Source organism: Neoarius graeffei, chromosome 3 (genome assembly GCF_027579695.1).
Source record: "Neoarius graeffei isolate fNeoGra1 chromosome 3, fNeoGra1.pri, whole genome shotgun sequence".
NCBI classification, from domain to species: domain Eukaryota; kingdom Metazoa; phylum Chordata; class Actinopteri; order Siluriformes; family Ariidae; genus Neoarius; species Neoarius graeffei.
In genome coordinates, this window is record NC_083571.1 from 87,419,456 (window position 1) to 87,438,560 (window position 19,105).

Consider the following 19,105-nt stretch of genomic DNA (forward strand, 5'->3'; position numbering starts at 1 on the left):
CAGGACAAATGGGCAAGCATAAGGATCTGAGCAACTTTGACAAGGGCCAAATTGTGATGACGAGATGACTGGGTCTGAGCATCTCCAAAATGGCACATCTTGTGGGGTGTTCCTGGTACGGTATGCAGTGGTTAGTACCTACCAAAATTGGTCCAAGGAAGGATCAAATCAAATCAAATCAAGTTTATTTGTACAGCGCTTTTAACAATAAACATTGTCGCAAAGCAGCTTTACAGAATTTGAACGACTTAAAACATGAGCTAATTTTATCCCTAATCTATCCCCAATGAGCAAGCCTGTGGCGACGGTGGCAAGGAAAAACTCCCTCAGACGACATGAGGAAGAAACCTCGAGAGGAACCAGACTCAAAAGGGAACCCATCCTCATTTGGGCAACAACAGACAGCCTGACTATAATATTAACAGTTTTAACAGGTATAGCCCTCAACTGTCCTCATGGGGCCGTCCTTCACAGGAGTGGGGCGATAAAACTCCGACCAGACACAGGGCACCAGGATGGATCAAGCAGGTCCGAGGGGCAGAAGAGGCCAGCATCTCAATCCCAGGATCAACATGTAACTCAGAGGGACAGACGGGGGGGATAACGGGTGAACCGGCTGAAAGCAACGGATAACGGGTGAACCGGCGACAGGGTCATGGGTGTCGAAGGCTCATTGATTCACATGGGGCACAAAGGCTAGTCCATATGGTCCAATCCCACAGAAGAGCTACTGTAGCACAAACTGCTGAAAAATTTAATGCTGACACCTTTCTGTTTTAACCAACATGAACTTTTTTAACAGTTTGTACTACAGTAGCTCTTCTGTGAGATTGGACCATACGGGTTAGTCTTTGTGCCCCATACTTCACCTGTCAGTGGTCATAATGCTGTGGCTGATCAGGGTATGAGCTCAAAAGGTTATACATAAGTTTGTGAAGTCTTGGCAAATTCTGTAGGTAAGTTTTGAGCCTTGGGACATTTGTCCGTCCGTGTCTGCTGCAGTGACAGGTTTCATTTTTGTGGAGTAGAAGGACACATATCTATTCCCCTTGTTGCTTTCAGCAATTGAATAGATATAAGGTGAACAGATTATCATTTTGCAGTGCTCCTTACCATCTCTTTCTCATTATTATTATTATTATTATTACATACAACCTGGGGCGGCACGGTGGTGTAGTGGTTAGTGCTGTCGCCTCACAGCAAGAAGGTCCGGGTTCGAGCCCTGTGGCCGGCGAGGGCCTTTCTGTGCGGAGTTTGCATGTTCTCCCCGTGTCCGCGTGGGTTTCCTCCGGGTGCTCCGGTTTCCCCCACAGTCCAAAGACATGCAGGTTAGGTTAACTGGTGACTCTAAATTGACCGTAGGTGTGAATGTGAGTGTGAATGGTTGTCTGTGTCTATGTGTCAGCCCTGTGATGACCTGGCGACTTGTCCAGGGTGTACCCCGCCTTTCGCCCGTAGTCAGCTGGGATAGGCTCCAGCTTGCCTGCGACCCTGTAGAAGGATAAAGTGGCTAGAGATAATGAGATGAGATGAATGAGACGTACAACCCTGCTTAAGGCCACTAAAAATGTTTAAGAATGTCCTATGGTTTGGTCAGTGCCCAGCATATATTCTAAGCCTTTGTGAATGAGGCACTTTAAGATTTTTTTTTAAAACCATGTTATGATTGTTTACCTTGATTAGCCACAGAACAACAGCAGAACCTAGTCCTCTCCAGAAGTCCCCAGTGACCACTTTGGCAAAATTCTCTTTGTGCAGTGGTAGAGATGGACTAAATAAAGGTGGAGGCAGTAACATCCTGGGTGGCAAGGTGTTGTAGTGGTTAGTACTGTCTGGGTTCAAGCCCAGCAGCTGACGGGGGCCTTTCTGTGTGGAGTTTGCATGTGCTTCCCGTGTCTGCGTGGGTTTCCTCCGGGTGCTCTGATTTCCCCCACAGTCCAAAGACATGCAGTTAGGTTAACATGGAGCTAAAGCGGCCTTGGGCTGAAGTGCCTATCCCCCAACTGCTCCCCGGGCAGCTGTAGTATAGCTACCTACTGCTCTGGGTATGTGTGTGTGCTCATTGCTCACTTGTGTGTGTGTGTGTGTGTGTGTGTGTGTTCACTGCTTTAGCTGGGTTAAATGCAGAGGATGAATTTCACTGTGCTTGAGTGTGCATGTGACAAATTAAGTCTTCTTCTTCATCATCCTGGTCCCAGCCCCAAAACATCAATGATTCCTATGTTTCCCAGTATTACATTCGTGACTTATTATTTGCTATACAATAAATGAAAACTTTCCAAAATAACATGTGCGCATTCTGCTCCAGACAACCCAACCCAGATGAGTGAAACAACAATATACAAAATCCCAAGCTTTTAGCTATAAAGGAATGTAGAAATTGGTTGGAAGGTGCTAAACATGCTTTCCGAATCTTCATTGACCACTAAGATCTTGGATATGCAAAATCAGCAAATATGTTGATTTTGTCTGGTTCATTTGTCTGTATTGTTTATACCAGCAGATCAGGATCCAAGATTATTAAAGCAGTCTTTTGTTCATGAAGGATTCCTTGAATCTCATGCAGAATAAACAATTAACTCCTCTATCTGCATCATACCACCCATTCACTGAGAGATTATTAAAAATCTCATGAGAGCTCAGAACAAAGAACCCATGCTCCCTAAATGTTCACCTGATAAGACATTTGTGACTCAGACTATTTCATTTAGCAGGTCAATACATCAACCAGCTCAGGACAACGGAGAGTGTGGTGGTCTTCATTATTCCCTTTAAAGTGAATGAGTGAACTTCATCATCCTTGGCCATAATATCTATTATATTCCTTGACTTAATCATTGATCTGCCTGAAGTATTCACAGCTATTTTGATTGGCATTGATTGCTTCTCTAAAGCTTGGCAACTTGTGGCCTTTCCCATGGCCATGGAGACTATGGCATCCATGAAGGCATTGCTTCCAATAAGGCGATACAGACATATTCTGTCAATACTAATGTCAGCTTTTCATCCATATGCAATCCTTAGACTAATGTCCAGGTGAGTGCTTAAACCAAGAAATAAGAAGATTCCTTCGATCACGCTGTGCATACAACCAAGATGACTGGAGCTGTTCGCTTCCTTATGCCACACTCACAACCTGCCGTAAGTGTTTTGGACATGCACGGGTCGCAGGATTTGGTAGCTCGCAGCCATGCTGCAGGGTCGCGGTGAACCCGGGGGAAAGTTTGGGGGAGGAGTATGGGCAAAGTACTTGTCAAGTACAGGTTGCATGCCTGACTTCCTTGAGGCGTGGGAAAAATTGCGCCGTTAGCCTGTGGAAAGCGTACGTCTGACGCACGTGATCAGTGCGTGTTCAGTGAGTATGGAGTGCATGTGACTTGCATTTTACCAGTTTTCTGTGCTAGGAGTATGGGCCGCACTTGTGAAGCATGTGTGACGCATGTGATTAGCATGTGACAATCACTCATGACTTGCGTGTGACGCAAGCCAGGAGTGGGTATAAAACCAGCGTGTCTGCAGCATTCTGCATCTGTCTTTCGGCTGAAGAACAATATCGCTTTATGCTGCTCCTCAGCTTCTATCATCTGCCTATAAGGGTCCAACTCCCTCAGTTGTTGCGGCGGTATGGCAACAGCCATCTTCTTCCCTTCTACAATGCTACACGTTACATGATTGGTTCCTTGGTTCCTCCCCAATATATATACCCAGAGTCTTGCCCCTTGTGTCGCTTGCAGGTCGCGTGCACTGCATGCACGCCACACATAGGGGTAGAAAGTGAGATGTACTTCTGTCTTGCGGGCCGCACAAATAGCAAGTATGGAGTACTTGTGCAGTACTTCTGAGGCACGTCACTCATACAATGACCGTGCATCACTCATGTGCCTTACAGTCATTGCAAAGCCCCTACTAGCCGTGCTGCTGACTTGGTTCAGGTGTACAAAAGGAGTACGGGTTCCGTACGTAGTGCATGCGTTCTTGATTTTTTGCAAGACCCATAGAATTTGCATGTGCAGGACCAAAAGTCTCCACAGCCAGTCTGCAACCTTCTATGGCACTGAACACATGCAATTGTCGTGCAAGTCTCAAGCAGGGTTTTGCCAAATTTTTTTTTACCACAGACCGCCCGTAGTAGCACATAAAACACATTCACTCCTCCTTGGGTCTCACCTCATTTCAGTACTTTGTGGAATAGCAACCCAAACTTTTTCCATGGTCTAGAGAGCTATCTGAGGTCCCCAATGGAAACAAATTGAAGTCTTGCAGGTTCATATATTGAGTAAGTTCTGAGTCTTGTTAATCACTACCTACTCATGCTATGTTGTAATCTCTTTGTCTTGTTTACTGAACTATTCTATGGCTTATGCATTATTTTTGCTATTTCATGCCTGATCGTGTTTTGACCTTTGCCTGTCTCTCAACTCTGAATATTGGACTGTGGTTTAACTTTGTTTGCTTGGATTTTATACTTAAAAAGAGTTGCATAGATCCTAATTTTCCACATGGTTATGTCATGACTCTATGGCCCTGTCATAAAACAGGAACTGTGTACAAAGAAGACCTTTATCTGCTGAGTGACTGGTGTTTTGAGGTCTATTTTATTATACTGACGCCAGTCCATGCAGGTTACCCTCACATCCCTCCTGATTTGCCTTTGTTATTCTCATGGAAGTATGTGTACATGCAAGAGAGAGAAGTATTGTTGGATGACATCTGTTACATATCATAGGGAACAAATGTAGGTGGAAGAGAGACTTATTTGTCTTTGAGAACATCCACCCTACATTTATCTTACTGATGAACAAATATCTTGGAACCTGCTGGACCAATAAGCTTTGCAAATGTTGAAGCTGTGCAGAGAACTGGGTTAAAACATGAGGTACTGGAATAAATAAATGGGCTGTAACTTTAAAAAGGTCAAGTTTGTTGCAAAGCCTAGTAGAATTACTGCTCAGTAAAATAAGGAGACCTCTATAAAAAGAAAACAAGAAAAGTTATTGCTAACAATAGTGTTACTCATGTTCTCCTGGTCAGGCTTGCAGTGGATCCAGAGCCTATCCCAAGAACACCGGGTTCGAGGTGAGGTGGGAAAACACCCTGGATGGGAAACTAGTCCATTGTAGCACGCTACACCACACACATTCATGATTAAGGGAAATGTATCTTAGCCAATCCACCTACTGGCATTTTTATGGAAGATGGAAAAAAAAACTGAAGAATGCAGAGGAAACCAACACAGACATGCAAGGAAACTGCAGCTGTGAGGTGGCAATGCAAGATGTCACAACATCATGCCATCCTAAAGATGAAACTATTAGATTAGATTAGATTAGATTAGATTAGATTAGATTAGATTACTTAGATTAGATTAGATTAGATTAGATTAGATTAGATTAGATTAGATTAGATTAGATTAGATTAGAGGGGGGGTGGCACAGTGGTGTAGTGAGTCGCTGTCGCCTCACAGCAAGAAGGTCCGGGTTCGAGCCCCGTGGCCGGCGAGGGCCTTTCTGTGCGGAGTTTGCATGTTCTCCCCGTGTCCGCGTGGGTTTCCTCCGGGTGCTCCGGTTTCCCCCACAGTCCAAAGACATGCAGGTTAGGTTAACTGGTGACTCTAAATTGACCGTAGGTGTGAATGTGAGTGTGAATGGTTGTCTGTGTCTATGTGTCAGCCCTGCGATGACCTGGCGACTTGTCCAGGGTGTACCCCGCCTTTCACCCGTAGTCAGCTGGGATAGGCTCCAGCTTGCCTGCGACCCTGTAGAACAGGATAAAGCGGCTACAGATAATGAGATTAGATTAGATTAGATTAGATTAGATTAGATTAGATTAGATTAGATTAGATTAGATTAAACTTTACTGTCATTGTGCAGAGTACTGATACAAAGCCAATAAAATGCAGTTAGCATCTAACCAGAAGTACAAAATACAGTATTATTTACAGATAAGTGCCAGAAGTAAGTACTGCAGCATAGCGATGCTATATTTGTACAGTTTTGACATGTGATCAGGTAGGATTGTACAAAAGGTATTCACACCTCTTGAACATTTGTATATTTTGTAGTCTTAGTATATCCATCCATCCATTTTCTGCCACTTATCTGGGTCATGGGGGTAGCAGCCTAAGCAGAGCAGCCCAGACGTACCTCTCCCCGGCCACCTCCACCAGCCCTTCCAGGGGAATACCGAGGCGTTCCCAGGCCAGCCAAGAAATGTAATCTCTCCAGCATGTCCTGGGTCTGCCCTGGGGTCTCCTCCCAGTGGGGCATGCCAAGAGAACCTCCCCGGGGGGCGTCAAGGGGGTATCCTAACAAGGTGCCCGAACCACATCAACTGACTCCTTTCAATGTGGAGCAGCAGCGGTTCTACTCTGAGTCTCTCCCATCCCGTCTTAGTATATCTATCTATCTATCTATCTATCTATCTATCTATCTATCTATCTATCTATCTATCTGGCATGTCACTGCAGTAACATGGCCTTTCTGACAGCTCAAGCCATAAGTTTCTCAGGAAGAATTACAGCAGTTGTTTCCTGTTGCGCGCTACTGGATTACTATAGAGGTTTCGTGTTAGTATACAGTACTGTGCAATTTTTTCATACAAACTTTGTTATAGATTTCTATTTTATGGCTTCTACATTATCGAGTCAGTACAAAAACATTTTAGAGTCCAAACGTTTGTTTTCCAGCACAAAATTAAATGTTACAGGGGAAAATGCTTGTATCTGAGCAGCATATTACATAAAAGACCACTTTTCAGATTAAAAAAGAAACCATAATGAAGGCTACTGGGTTCTGCTGCAAAATTAAGAAGCGAGTGTGACAGTCAAAGTGTCCAGAAGAACTGTGGCTGGTTCTGTAAGATGCTCAGTAAAACCTACAGCTCATTTCCGCATAAAACTGCACTCATTGTACCTGAGACTATTTTGTTTTTTGAAGCAAATGGTCATCTCACACCAAATACTGACTTTGTTTTATTTATTATGGCTTACTGCTTACTGTTTATAGTATTTTTTTTTATGTTGAAACATCTTATTTCATTATTTTTAAGCCATTTTGAGTCTACAGCATTTCTTTACATGTGCCTAAGACTTTTGCACAGAACTGTACTGTATATGCAAATTAATTCAATCATCGATATCTGTATTCGCTCATGCAGTTCACAGACAAAGAGGATCTGGAGTCTATCCTGGAAATACTGGGTTGGCAGTCTGTCAAATACACAGGGGGCAATTTGGATTTGTCACTTCACCTTCACAGACACTGGGATAAGATGAGAAATAAAACACAGATAGTAATTGGTGTTCTGTATCAAATTTTAGACTTTGGATCTGTGAAGCAGTTAGATATTCCTTGCTAATAGGCTTGGTCCAAAATAAGATTTTTATTGTTTGAATGTTGAGCAGGCTTACATCCAGCATGATATGATATCATATCATATCATATCATATCATATGATATATGATATATGATAAGTGTGTGTAATATTTATTATTTATCTAGCTATTTATTATCTATTTATTTATAATTCTCTTCCTTTACCCTACATGATTAACTCATGGCTGACAAGGTTAAGAGAAATAAAATACCATAAAAAAGAGCATGGTCAATAGTTCACTGGTAATAGGAACCATCTGGATGAAATTTTGATTTAAGTGGTAATATGTGATAACAATGATGCTTTCCCGTCCCTCAGGCTCTCTGTAACTTGAGCTAAGTACAGCTCCACACTGGACTGAAATCAATAGGCAGAGAGAGAAGAAAACTCAAGTGCAAGGTCAAGCCCCTTGTGTTGTCACCAGAAAACCTCTGAAGAGAAAGCAGACAGGTTTCAGGTGGAACCATCAGAACTTTTTATAACACAGGGTGTAACTCATCCAGAGGGTTATAAGTCATTCACAAGAACGTTGAAGAAGAAGAAGCCTTTACCGTATTTGTCACACATACACTCAAGCACAGACTTAAGCAAACAGTGAAGTTTAACCTCTGCATTTAACCCATCTGAAGCAGTGAACACATACATGTGAGCAATGAGCGAGTGAGAGAGGCCTTCAGTTGCTTAGAAGTTACCCTGGTGTCCTTTGTGACCTCGCCAACTATAACACACCTTGATCTTTGTTGGTCAACCACTCCTGGGGAGGGTAACAATGGTCTTGAATTTCCTCCATTTGTGCACATTTGTGTAATCTTTGTGTACATTTGTGTAGATTCCTGTTCTTTAAATAAAACAGGGTGCCCACTCACACCTGATCGTCATCCCACTGATTGAAAACATCTGACTCTAATTTCACCTTCAAATTAACTGCTAATCCTAGAGGTTCACATACTTTTGCCACTCACAGATATGTAATATTGGAGCACCACTGTAACTGAATACAAATATATTATTTTGGATGAATACACGTTCAAATGTGAATAAAAGGCACGCTTTTTTCTTTTTTTTCTTTTGATTTATATGTAGAAAGCCTATGGATGAGACTAGATCTGTGCATCAGAACTGGGATCCCATAACAAAACAGCTGCAGGAGTGGGATCTTTTTATTTTCATGCTGGTTAGTGGTCAAATATGACTTTCTGGACAAAGAAAGATGATGCATTTATAGTGATGCATTTCAAGCATTAATTTATTCATCATTAGTAACTGCTGACCAAAGTTGTGGTGATTTAAATTAGGCTACTAGTTTATTTACATTTTGCAAAGCAAAATAAATTAATTCGGAAATGTCGCAGGCAGGTACAAACAAAAATAATTGCATGATCAGGATTTAAAAAAAAAAACTCTTCCTGTTTAGGCCCACTTTGTTAAAACTGAATACAAATGCAGCCACAGCGGTGGAAACAGTACTGATAACTGATGCTTCAGCGAAAATACAGATAATGTGTCAAAATCTTATTCAATTCAAAGTGGAAGTATCCAGGCACAAATGTATTCAAGTGCAAGTCATAAATGTTCTTTTTTTAAATTTCATTAAATATTAAAAAATAAAAAGTCAATCTTTTTAACTAATAATTAATGTAATTTTTTTCGTGGTCCGGTTTCCATCAAATCCTGCGCTCTGATTGGCTGGCGAACGGGTCTGTATCCTACGATACAGACCCTGGTTACAGACCTCTGGCGACTCACTCGTTCACAACAACAACAAACATAGTAGCAATTTTTGTCAACATTTATTTTCGCATTTCTCAGGAGAATAGCATTAATTTTACAGCATGGATAGCGATAACGACAGTGTTCACAGCGAAAGCGAGTTTTACTACCCTGAGGAAGACAAAATAAAAGTAAACATTTCAGGAGAAAGCTAAAAACCTGTAACTTGCTAACGCTGAGCAAAAGCATGGCTGAATCCTGAATGACTCAATTTTGTATAAATAGGGGACTACATAGGTGGCAAAATGTAGTTTTTTTCCTGCCATGGAAGTGCACTTGTATACCGAGGAGGAAGCCATTTGCATTACAGCCGTGAATGAGGATTCAAAATGGCGCCTCGGCTCAGTTTTCCCTTTCGGGCGCTCTCATTTTCTGTTAGAATTTGGTAAAGAAAAAAATAAATATATTATTTACCAGCTTAAGGTCAGTCCGTATGGTGAAATACCGTGACCTCGGCCTTGAATACTGACCTCGGCCCAGAGGGCCTCAATCAGTACTTTCAAGACCTCGGTCATGGTATTTCACAAGACGGACCTCCCAGCTGGTAAATAATATGTATGAATTCCCTGATGAATTGCTTTAATTTTTCAGAATTTTTGTACAGTACACTGATGAATTTGATTGGCTGCTTTGAAATGAAATGTATATAAAAATGCAAATAAAGTGTGCAAAAGCCCATACTATTGATCTTCAGCATACAGCCATTTGGTATACTTAAGAAGAGATTTTCAATATTTGTAACTGTCACGTCTGCACCCACTCGCCACTTATCAGAGTTTGCAACGACCTCCAAACATGGCCACCGCCGACTACGATAACCAACCTGCACCACACCGCTCACAATCTCCAGAACTGATTAGCACTCCACCTGTTCCCCATCTCACATAATCACCACTGTGTATATAAGGACTCTAGTTTACACTTATCAACTGCAAAGTAAATGCTCAGTGTTCCCTTGCCTGACTTTACCAAGCCTTTTGTTATTGTCTTGACACTGGTTTTTGACTTTGTTTGTCCTTTGGATTTTGCCCTTTGGTCTTTACTTCTGGTATTGTGCCTTGTCTGACCATTTCCTGCTCTTTGCTCTTGACATTGAGTCACGATTTGGATTTGTTTACCTTAATAAACTCTCTGTTGTTTTTACATCCATCTGTCACCAGCATTCCTGATAGTAATAAGTATTTTAAGGGTCTAAAAAAGTTTGTAGAGAGTAAAAAGTGTGTTTTTTTCATGTTATTAAGTAAGAGTACAATTCTTCAATTTCAATTACACTCAGTAAATACAGTATGTGTTTTTATACAGTGAGTGAAGTATAAAAACATTCAAATAATACTGAAGTATCGTAACAAAATACAACTACAGTTACATGTGCTGTATTTATCATGCCTGTACAGATATGAACATTTGGAGAACTATCTAAACACATGCAGTAGTGTGGATAGCATGTCATTTGTTCTCTTGTTGTTGTTGTTTATTTGTTTGGGGTTGCTTTTTTTTTTACTTAATGACAGAAAATCATCACATATTATGATGGACTTTTACTACCCAGCCAGCGATTTGAATTCTCAAAGAGTATAGTGGCTTAAAGTATAATGCCACACTATTGATCTCATCTCATCTCATTATCTCTAACCGCTTTATCCTGTTCTACAGGGTCGCAGGCAAGCTGGAGCCTATCCCAGCTGACTACAGGCGAAAGGCAGGGTACACCCTGGACAAGTCGCCAGGTCATCACAGGGTTGACACACAGACACAGACAACCATTCACACTCACACCTACAGTACGGTCAATTTAGAGTCACCAGTTAACCTAACCTGCATGTCTTTGGACTGTGGGGGAAACCGGAGCACCCGGAGGAAACCCACGCGGACACGGGGAGAACATGCAAACTCCGCACAGAAAGGCCCTCACCGGCCACAGGGCTCGAACCCGGACCTTCTTGCTGTGAGGCGACAGCGCTAACCACTACACCACCGTGCCGCCCCGCCACACAATTGATGTAAGTTTCAATATGAAGTAAAGCTATACATATAGGGAGGCATAATAGGAAGCATTAAGGGGTGGCACGGTGCTGTAGTGGTTAGCACTGTCGCCTCACAGCAAGAAGGTTCTGGGTTTGAGTCCAAGCAGCCAATGCTGTGTGGAGTATGCATGTTCTCCCCGTGTCTGCATGGGTTTTCTCCAGGTGCTCCAGTTTCACCCACAGTCCAAAGACATGTGGTTAGGTTAACATGGGGCAGCCATGGCCTGAGGTTGGGCTGAAGTGCCCTTGAGCAAGGCACCTACAGTGGTGCTTGAAAGTTTGTGAACCCTTTAGAATTTTCTCGATTTCTGCATAAATATGACCTAAAACATCATCAGATTTTCACACAACTCCTAAAAGTAGATAAAGAGAACCCAGTTAAACAAACAAGACAAAAATATTATACTTGGTCATTTATTAATTGAGGAAAATGATCCAATATTACATATCTGTGAGTGGCAAAAGTATGTGAACCTCTAGGATTAGCAGTTAATTTGAAGGTGAAATTAGAGTCAGGTGTTTTCACTCAATGGGATGACAATCAGGTGTGAGTGGGCACCCTGTTTTATTTAAAGAACAGGGATCTATCAAAGTCTGATCTTCACAACACATGTTTGTGGAAGTGTATCATGGCACGAACAAAGGAGATTTCTGAGGACCTCAGAAAAAGCGTTGTTGATGCTCATCAGGCTGGAAAAGGTTACAAAACCATCTCTAAAGAGTTTGGACTCCACCAATCCACAGTCAGATAGACTGTGTACAAATGGAGGAAATTCAAGACCATTGTTACCCTCCCCAGGAGTGGTCAACCAACAAAGATCACTCCAAGAACAAGGCGTGTCATAGTCGGCGAGGTCACAAAGGACCCCAGGGTAACTTCTAAGCAACTGAAGGCCTCTCTCACATTGACTAATGTTAATGTTCACGAGTCCACCATCAGGAGAACACTGAACAACAATGGTGTGCATGGCAGGGTTGCAAGGAGAAAGCCACTGCTCTCCAAAAAGAACATTGCTGCTCATCTGCAGTTTGCTAAAGATCATGTGGACAAGCCAGAAGGCTATTGGAAAAATGTTTTGTGGACGGATGAGACCAAAATAGAACTTTTTGGTTTAAATGAGAAGCGCTATGTTTGGAGAAAGGAAAACACTGCATTCCAGCATAAGAACCTTATCCCATTGGTGAAACATGGTGGTGGTAGTATCATGGTTTGGGCCTGTTTTGATGCATCTGGGCCAGGACGGCTTGCCATCATTGATGGAACAATTAATTCTGAATTATACCAGCAAATTCTAAAGGAAAATGTCAGGACATCTGTCCATGAACTGAATCTCAAGAGAAGGTGAGTCATGCTGAAAGACAACGACCCTAAGCACACAAGTCGTTCTACCAAAGAATGGTTAAAAAAGAATAACGTTAATGTTTTGGAATGGCCAAGTCAAAGTCCTGACCCCAATCCAATCGAAATGTTGTGGAAGGACCTGAAGCGAGCAGTTCATGTGAGGAAACCCACCAACAACCCAGAGTTGAAGCTGTTCTGTACGGAGGAATGGGCTGAAATTCCTCCAAGCCGGTGTGCAGGACTGATCACCAGTTACCGGAAACGTTTAGTTGCAGTTATTGCTGCACAAGGGGGTCACACCAGATACTGAAAGCAAAGGTTCACATACTTTTGCCACTCACAGATATGCAATATTGGATCATTTTCCTCAATAAATAAATAACCAAGTATAATATTTTTGTCTCGTTTGTTTAACTGGGTTCTCTTTATCTACTTTTGGGACTTGTGTGAAAATCTGATGCTGTTTTAGGTCATATTTATGCAGAAATATAGAAAATTCTAAAGGGTTCACAAACTTTCAAGCACCACTGTAACCCCCAACTGCTCCCCGGGTGCTGTAGCATAACTGCCCACTGCTCTGGGTATGTGTGTGTGAGCTCATTGCTCACTTGTGTGTGCATGTGTGTGTTCACTGCTTCAGATGGGTTAAATGCAAAAGAGAAAAATCACTTAAGTATGTGCTTGAGTAGGCCAGCATGGTGGTGTAGTGGTTAGCACTGTCGCCTCATAGCAAGAAGGTCCTGGGTTTGAGCCCAGCGGCAGGTGAGGGCCTTTCTGTGTGGAGTTTGCATGTTCCCCCCGTGTCTGTGTGGGTTTCCTCCAGGTGCTCCGGTTTCCCCCACAGTCCAAAGACATGCAAGTTAGGTTAACTGGTGACTCTAAATTGACCGTAGGTGTGAATGTGAGTGTGAATGGTTGTTTCTCTGTGTGTCAGCCCTGCGATGGCCTGGCGACTTGTCCAGGGTGTACCCTGCTTCTCGCCCATAGTCAGCTGGGATAGGCTCCAGCTTGCACACGACCCTGTAGAACAGGATAAGAGGCTACAGATAATGGATGGATGTTCTTGAGTGAATGTGTGACAAATAAAGGCTTCTTCTTATACAATGCCAATTTGATTAGTCTTGTTGATTAGTCAACCAAAACTGCTCTCCAATAGAGTATTGCATGACAGTATATTTTATTCATTAATGTGTGGTCTTTGGCTTTGGCAGCAAAAAGCTGTGGCCATTGTGTAACTCTATGCACCTTGGCACAAACTAGACAACTAATCCGAACGCACTACAGGAATTCTCCCCTTTGGACTACAGTGACTGAGTGTGCATTTCAGCAAGGACCAATGCACTGAAGCCCCATGGTATTACACAACTGTAATTCAATATTAATATTACCATCTGATGAATAAACTCCCCACCTTGTGCTCTTGCTCCAGGCTTCAGTGGACAGCAAGGGAGAACCACTCTGATCCGTATGCGGCTGAAACATGGTGCTCATTTCTGCCAGAACTCTATCGGACTTTTGACAAGATGAGACACAGATGAAGCTCTGTGTGTGTGTGTGTGTGTGTGTGTGTGTGTGTGTGTGTGTGTGTGTGTGTGTGTGTGTGTTTACTTGTTGGTGGGTTTTACAATGAGTGAAAGGGAGTAAAATGGAACGAATGATTCTAAGAAGACTAAATTCATGCTTGTTAGTAGAGAAATGCACTTAGTAAAAGCTGTTCTGCTTTTGGCCTTGATGGAAACTCAGTAAGCTTTCAAAAAGAAATCCTCAAACCCAAGATTTATTTATTTAATACTATTTACATGTATTTTGACTTTGTATATTGCTTCCAGAATGTCTTTGAGTACAGCTCACATCAAGGGCCTCAGTTCCAGTATTGTGGTAAAGCTGGGGTACGATTCCTACTACCACCCTCTCCAAAGCACGCACACACACACACAAACACACACACACACACACACACACACTAAACACAACCTGGAAGGTCTAAGCATTAAACCACAGCCTGTCAAAACAAAGAGCCTGTTACAATCTGATCCACCTCCAAAATGTGTTTACTGGCTACGCTTTGCTCTCTCCATTTCCAACAACAACACAGCCATGTATGTCATAAACCCAGCTGTCATCATTGCAAAACACTATGTCCAGATTCCCTGCGCTCACCCAGTTCATTTACATATAATTTACATTTACATCCATCAGGATCTATATACCATGCATCTTCAGTCTTTTAGCTGTTGCAGTTAAAGTATTATGTGAATAGTCAACAAGCATATGGCATGTGATTATCACTTTAAGAGTATGAGGATTCTCAGATTCTCTGGTCGGATGAGATAAAAATTAAACTCTTTGGGACTGATCTCCAAAATTTACATCTGCTGAGAAAACTGTCTAACAGCATGCCTATGGTGAAGCATGATGGTGGAAGCATCATGCTTTGGAGGACGGAAGGGTGAATTCTGCAAAATATAGAGAGATCTTTGATGAAAACTTGCTTCAGAGTGCTCATGGCCTTACTCTAAGGCGAAGGTTCACTTTTCAGCAAAACAACAACCCAAAGCATACAGCCAAGACAATGCTGGAGTGGCTTTGGGACAATTTTTTGCATGTCCTTCAGTGGCCAAGCCAAAGCCCAAATATGAACCCAACAGAACATCTAATTTTTACTTTGTCATTATGGGTCATTATGTGTATACTGATTGCCAAAAGACTATATTTAATTTATTTTAAATTAAATTTAGAACATAATAAACCAAAAACTGAAGCCACTGAAAATCATCTGAAGCCACTTTAGTCTGCTTTTAGTAGAGTGTTATGAGAAAAGACATTTTCCTAGACAGATAAACACTGCATACAACTCTAAAAAAAAAAATCAGGTTTTTATACTATCCATTCTGTATTACGGCATATGGACAAAACTTTGTGGACACCTGAGCATCACACTCATACAGTGTCTTGCAAAAGTATTCATCCCCCTTGGTGTTTGTCCTGTTTTTGTAGCTTTACAAGCTGGAATTAAAATGGATTTTTGGGGAGTTAGCACCATTTGATTTACACAACATTCCTACCACTTTAAAGGTGCAAAAAAAATTTGTTTGTTTTTGCTTTATTGTGACACAAACAATAGTTAAGATGAAAAAACAGAAATCTTGAGTGTGCATAAGTATTCGCCCCCTTTCATATGAAACCCCTAAATAAAAGCTGGTCCAACTAATTCATTTCATAAGTCACATAATTAGTTGATTAAGATTCACCTGTGTGCAATCAAAGTATCACATGATCTTTCACATGATGTCTGGATAAATCAACCTGTTCTGGAAGGACCCTGACTCTGCTACACTACTAAGCAAGTAACATGAAAACCAAGGAGCCTCCAAACAGGTCAGAGACAAAGTTGTGGAGAAGTATAGATCAGGGTTGGGTTATAAAAAAATATCCCAAACTTTGAATATCCTCTGTAGCACCATTAAACCCATTATAGCAAAATGGAAAGAATATGGCACCACTACAAACCTGACAAGAAAAGACCACCCACCAAAACTCACAGACTGGGCAAGGAGGACATTAATCAGAGATGCAACAAAGACACCAAAGATAACACTGAAGCAGCTGCAAAGATCCACAGCTGAGATGGGAGTATCTGTCCATAGGACCACTTTAAGCCATACACTCCACAGAGCGGGGCTTTATGGAAGAGTGGCCAGAAAAAAAAGCCATTGCTTAAAGAAAAAAAATAAGAAAACACATTTGGAGTTTGCCCAACAGCATGGGGCAGACTCTCCAAATACATGGAAGAAGATTGTCTGGTCAGATGCGACTAAAATTGAACATTTTGGCCATCATGGGAAATGCAAATCCAACATTTCCCATCACCCTGAATATACCATTCCTACAGTGAAGCATGGTGGTGGCAGCATCATGCTGTGGGGATGTTTTTCATCTGCAGGGACAGGAAAGCTGGTCAGGATTGAAGGAAAGATGGATGGCACTAAATATCAAATCAAATCAAATCAAGTTTATTTGTATAGCGCTTTTAACAATAAGCATTGTCGCAAAGCAGCTTTACAGAATTTGAACGACTTAAAACATGAGCTAATTTTATCCCTAATCTATCCCCAATGAGCAAGCCTGTGGCGATGGTGGCAAGGAAAAACTCCCTCAGACGACATGAGGAAGAAACCTCGAGAGGAACCAGACTCAAAAGGGAACCCATCCTCATTTGGGCAACAACAGACAGCCTGACTATAATATTAACAGTTTTAACAGGTATAACCCTCAACTGTCCTCATGGGGCCGTCCTTCACAGGAGCGGTGCAATAAAACTCCGACCAGACACAGGGCACCAGGATGGATCAAGCAGGTCCGAGGGGCAGAAGAGGCCAGCATTTCAATCCCAGGATCAACATGTAACTCAGAGGGACAGATTGGGGGGGGAGAGAAAGAAAACACGTTGTTAGGTATGCCCTAAAAATGACAAGTATTAAATCTGTGTGGTAGGCTCGCAGAGACGAGAGTCTTTACATCAGGCATAACACACAACAATGGCATGTTAATATGGTAAAATATATCATGACCTGCTCTGGCTGGATGCTTGATTGGGTGATGGGAGCACACTCCTCAGCAATGATGAGATGCAGATGGGACCCTTAGGGCTGGCCAAGACAATTCAGTTACATTTCACTGGGTCTGGGACATGCGACAGAATGTCTGACGGCCGATTCCCTGCAGGCTACAATAGCCAGTCGAGGTCTCCACCCTCTCCACCAAAAGATTTCCTGTTGACTCCATGTAACTCAGAGGGACAGATTTGGGGTGGGGGGGAGGGAAAGAAAACACAGGTGGTTAGGTATGCCCAATGTCACCTGAATAAGTAGGAACAGTATACATATTGCACCGAGTACAAGCAGGGACTCCGGCAACTAACTATGACAGCATAACTAAAAGGAGAGAGCCAGAAGGTAACACAGGCATGAGGGAGCCCCGGGACATAAAGCAGCCAGCCACTACACTGTCAACAAACTCGAGTGAGCAAGCGAGTGGGGACTGACAGCATCCATACATCCCAGTTTACCAAAACACTCTATGTCTGAGGACCCTCCAGATCTACTCCTTTACCTCATAAACACCATTAACAAAAGGCTTGACTAAACAGATATGTTTTCAGCCTAGACTTAAACGCTGAGACTGTGTCTGATTCCCGAACATTACTTGGAAGGCTGTTCCATAACAGTGGGGCTTTGTAAGAAAAGGCTCTGCCCCCTGATGTAGCCTTCACTATACGAGGTACCAGCAGATAGCCTGCACCTTTTGATCTAAGTAGGCGTGGTGGGTCATAGAGGAGCAGAAGTTCACTCAGGTACTGTGGTGCGAGACCATTTAGTGCTTTAAAGGTCAGTAGTAGTATTTTATAATCAATACGAAATTTGATTGGGAGCCAATGCAGTGTGGATAAGACAGGCGTGATGTGGTCATATTTTCTAGTTCTAGTAAGGACTCTTGCTGCTGCATTTTGAACTAACTGGAGCTTGTTTATGCACTTATTGGAACATCCAGACAGTAAGGCATTACAATAATCCAACCTGGAGGTAACGAAAGCATGGACTAGTTTTTCTGCATCATGCAATGACATTAAATTTCTTATCTTTGCAATATTTCTGAAATGAAAGAAAGCTATCTGGGTGATGTTATTAAAGTGAGTTTCGAATGAAAGACTGGGGTCAATAATCACTCCGAGGTCTTTTACTGCTGCACGTGAAGAAACAGAAAGGCCATCCAGAGTTACTGTGTAATCAGAAAACTTACTTCTAGCTGTATGTGGTCCTAGTACAAGTACTTCAGTCTTGTCAGAGTTAAGCAGAAGGAAATTAATAAGCATCCAGTGTCTAATGTCCTTAACACATTCCTCAATTCTATTAAGCTGGTGTCTCTCATCAGGTTTTGCAGAGACATACAACTGTGTGTCATCAGCATAACAGTGGAAACTAATACAATGTTTACGAATAATATCGCCCAGAGGTAACATATATAGAGAAAAAAGCAGTGGACCCAAGACAGAACCTTGTGGAACACCAAACTTTACCTCGGTACGTCTAGAAATATCACCATTTATATCAACATACTGATAACGATCAGTTAGATAAGACCTGAGCCAGGAGAGGGCCATTCCCTTAACTCCCACAACATTTTCTAGTCTATCCCTAGTAAATACAGGGCAATTCTGGAGGAAAACTTGCTTGAGTCAGCCAAAGGTTTGAGACTGGGACAAAGGTTCGCGTTCCAGCAGGACAATGACCCTAAATATCCTGCTAAAGCTACACTGGAGTGGTTTAAAAGGAAAATTTTAAATGTCTTGGAATGGCATCATCAAAGCCAAGGCATCAATCCAATTGTGGAATCTGTGGCAAAAATCCCAGTGGCTAGATGTGCTAAGCTAATAGAGACATACCCCAAGAGACTTGAAGCTGTAATTGCAGCAAAAGGTGACTCTACAAAGTATTGGCTTTGGGGGTGAATACATGTACACTCCAGATTTATGCTTTTTTCATCTTAATTATTGTTTGTGTTGCAATTAAGAAAAAATTGCACCTTTAAAGTGGTA

At 42.2% G+C, this 19,105-nt stretch overlaps 1 protein-coding gene across 1 annotated transcript in view; it reads right to left on the reverse strand.

The window, feature by feature from the left end:
- The window catches only part of LOC132882620 (uncharacterized), a gene marked incomplete at its 5' end in the record, with an annotated part of 87,326 nt that extends 68,794 nt beyond the window's left edge, over window positions 1-18,532 (reverse strand). The window contains one exon of the mRNA XM_060915708.1: window positions 17,648-18,532. Coding sequence (XP_060771691.1) covers window positions 17,648-18,532 — 885 coding nt within the window. The remainder of the gene's footprint in view (window positions 1-17,647) is intronic.
- Between the last annotated feature and the right edge of the window lie 573 nt (window positions 18,533-19,105).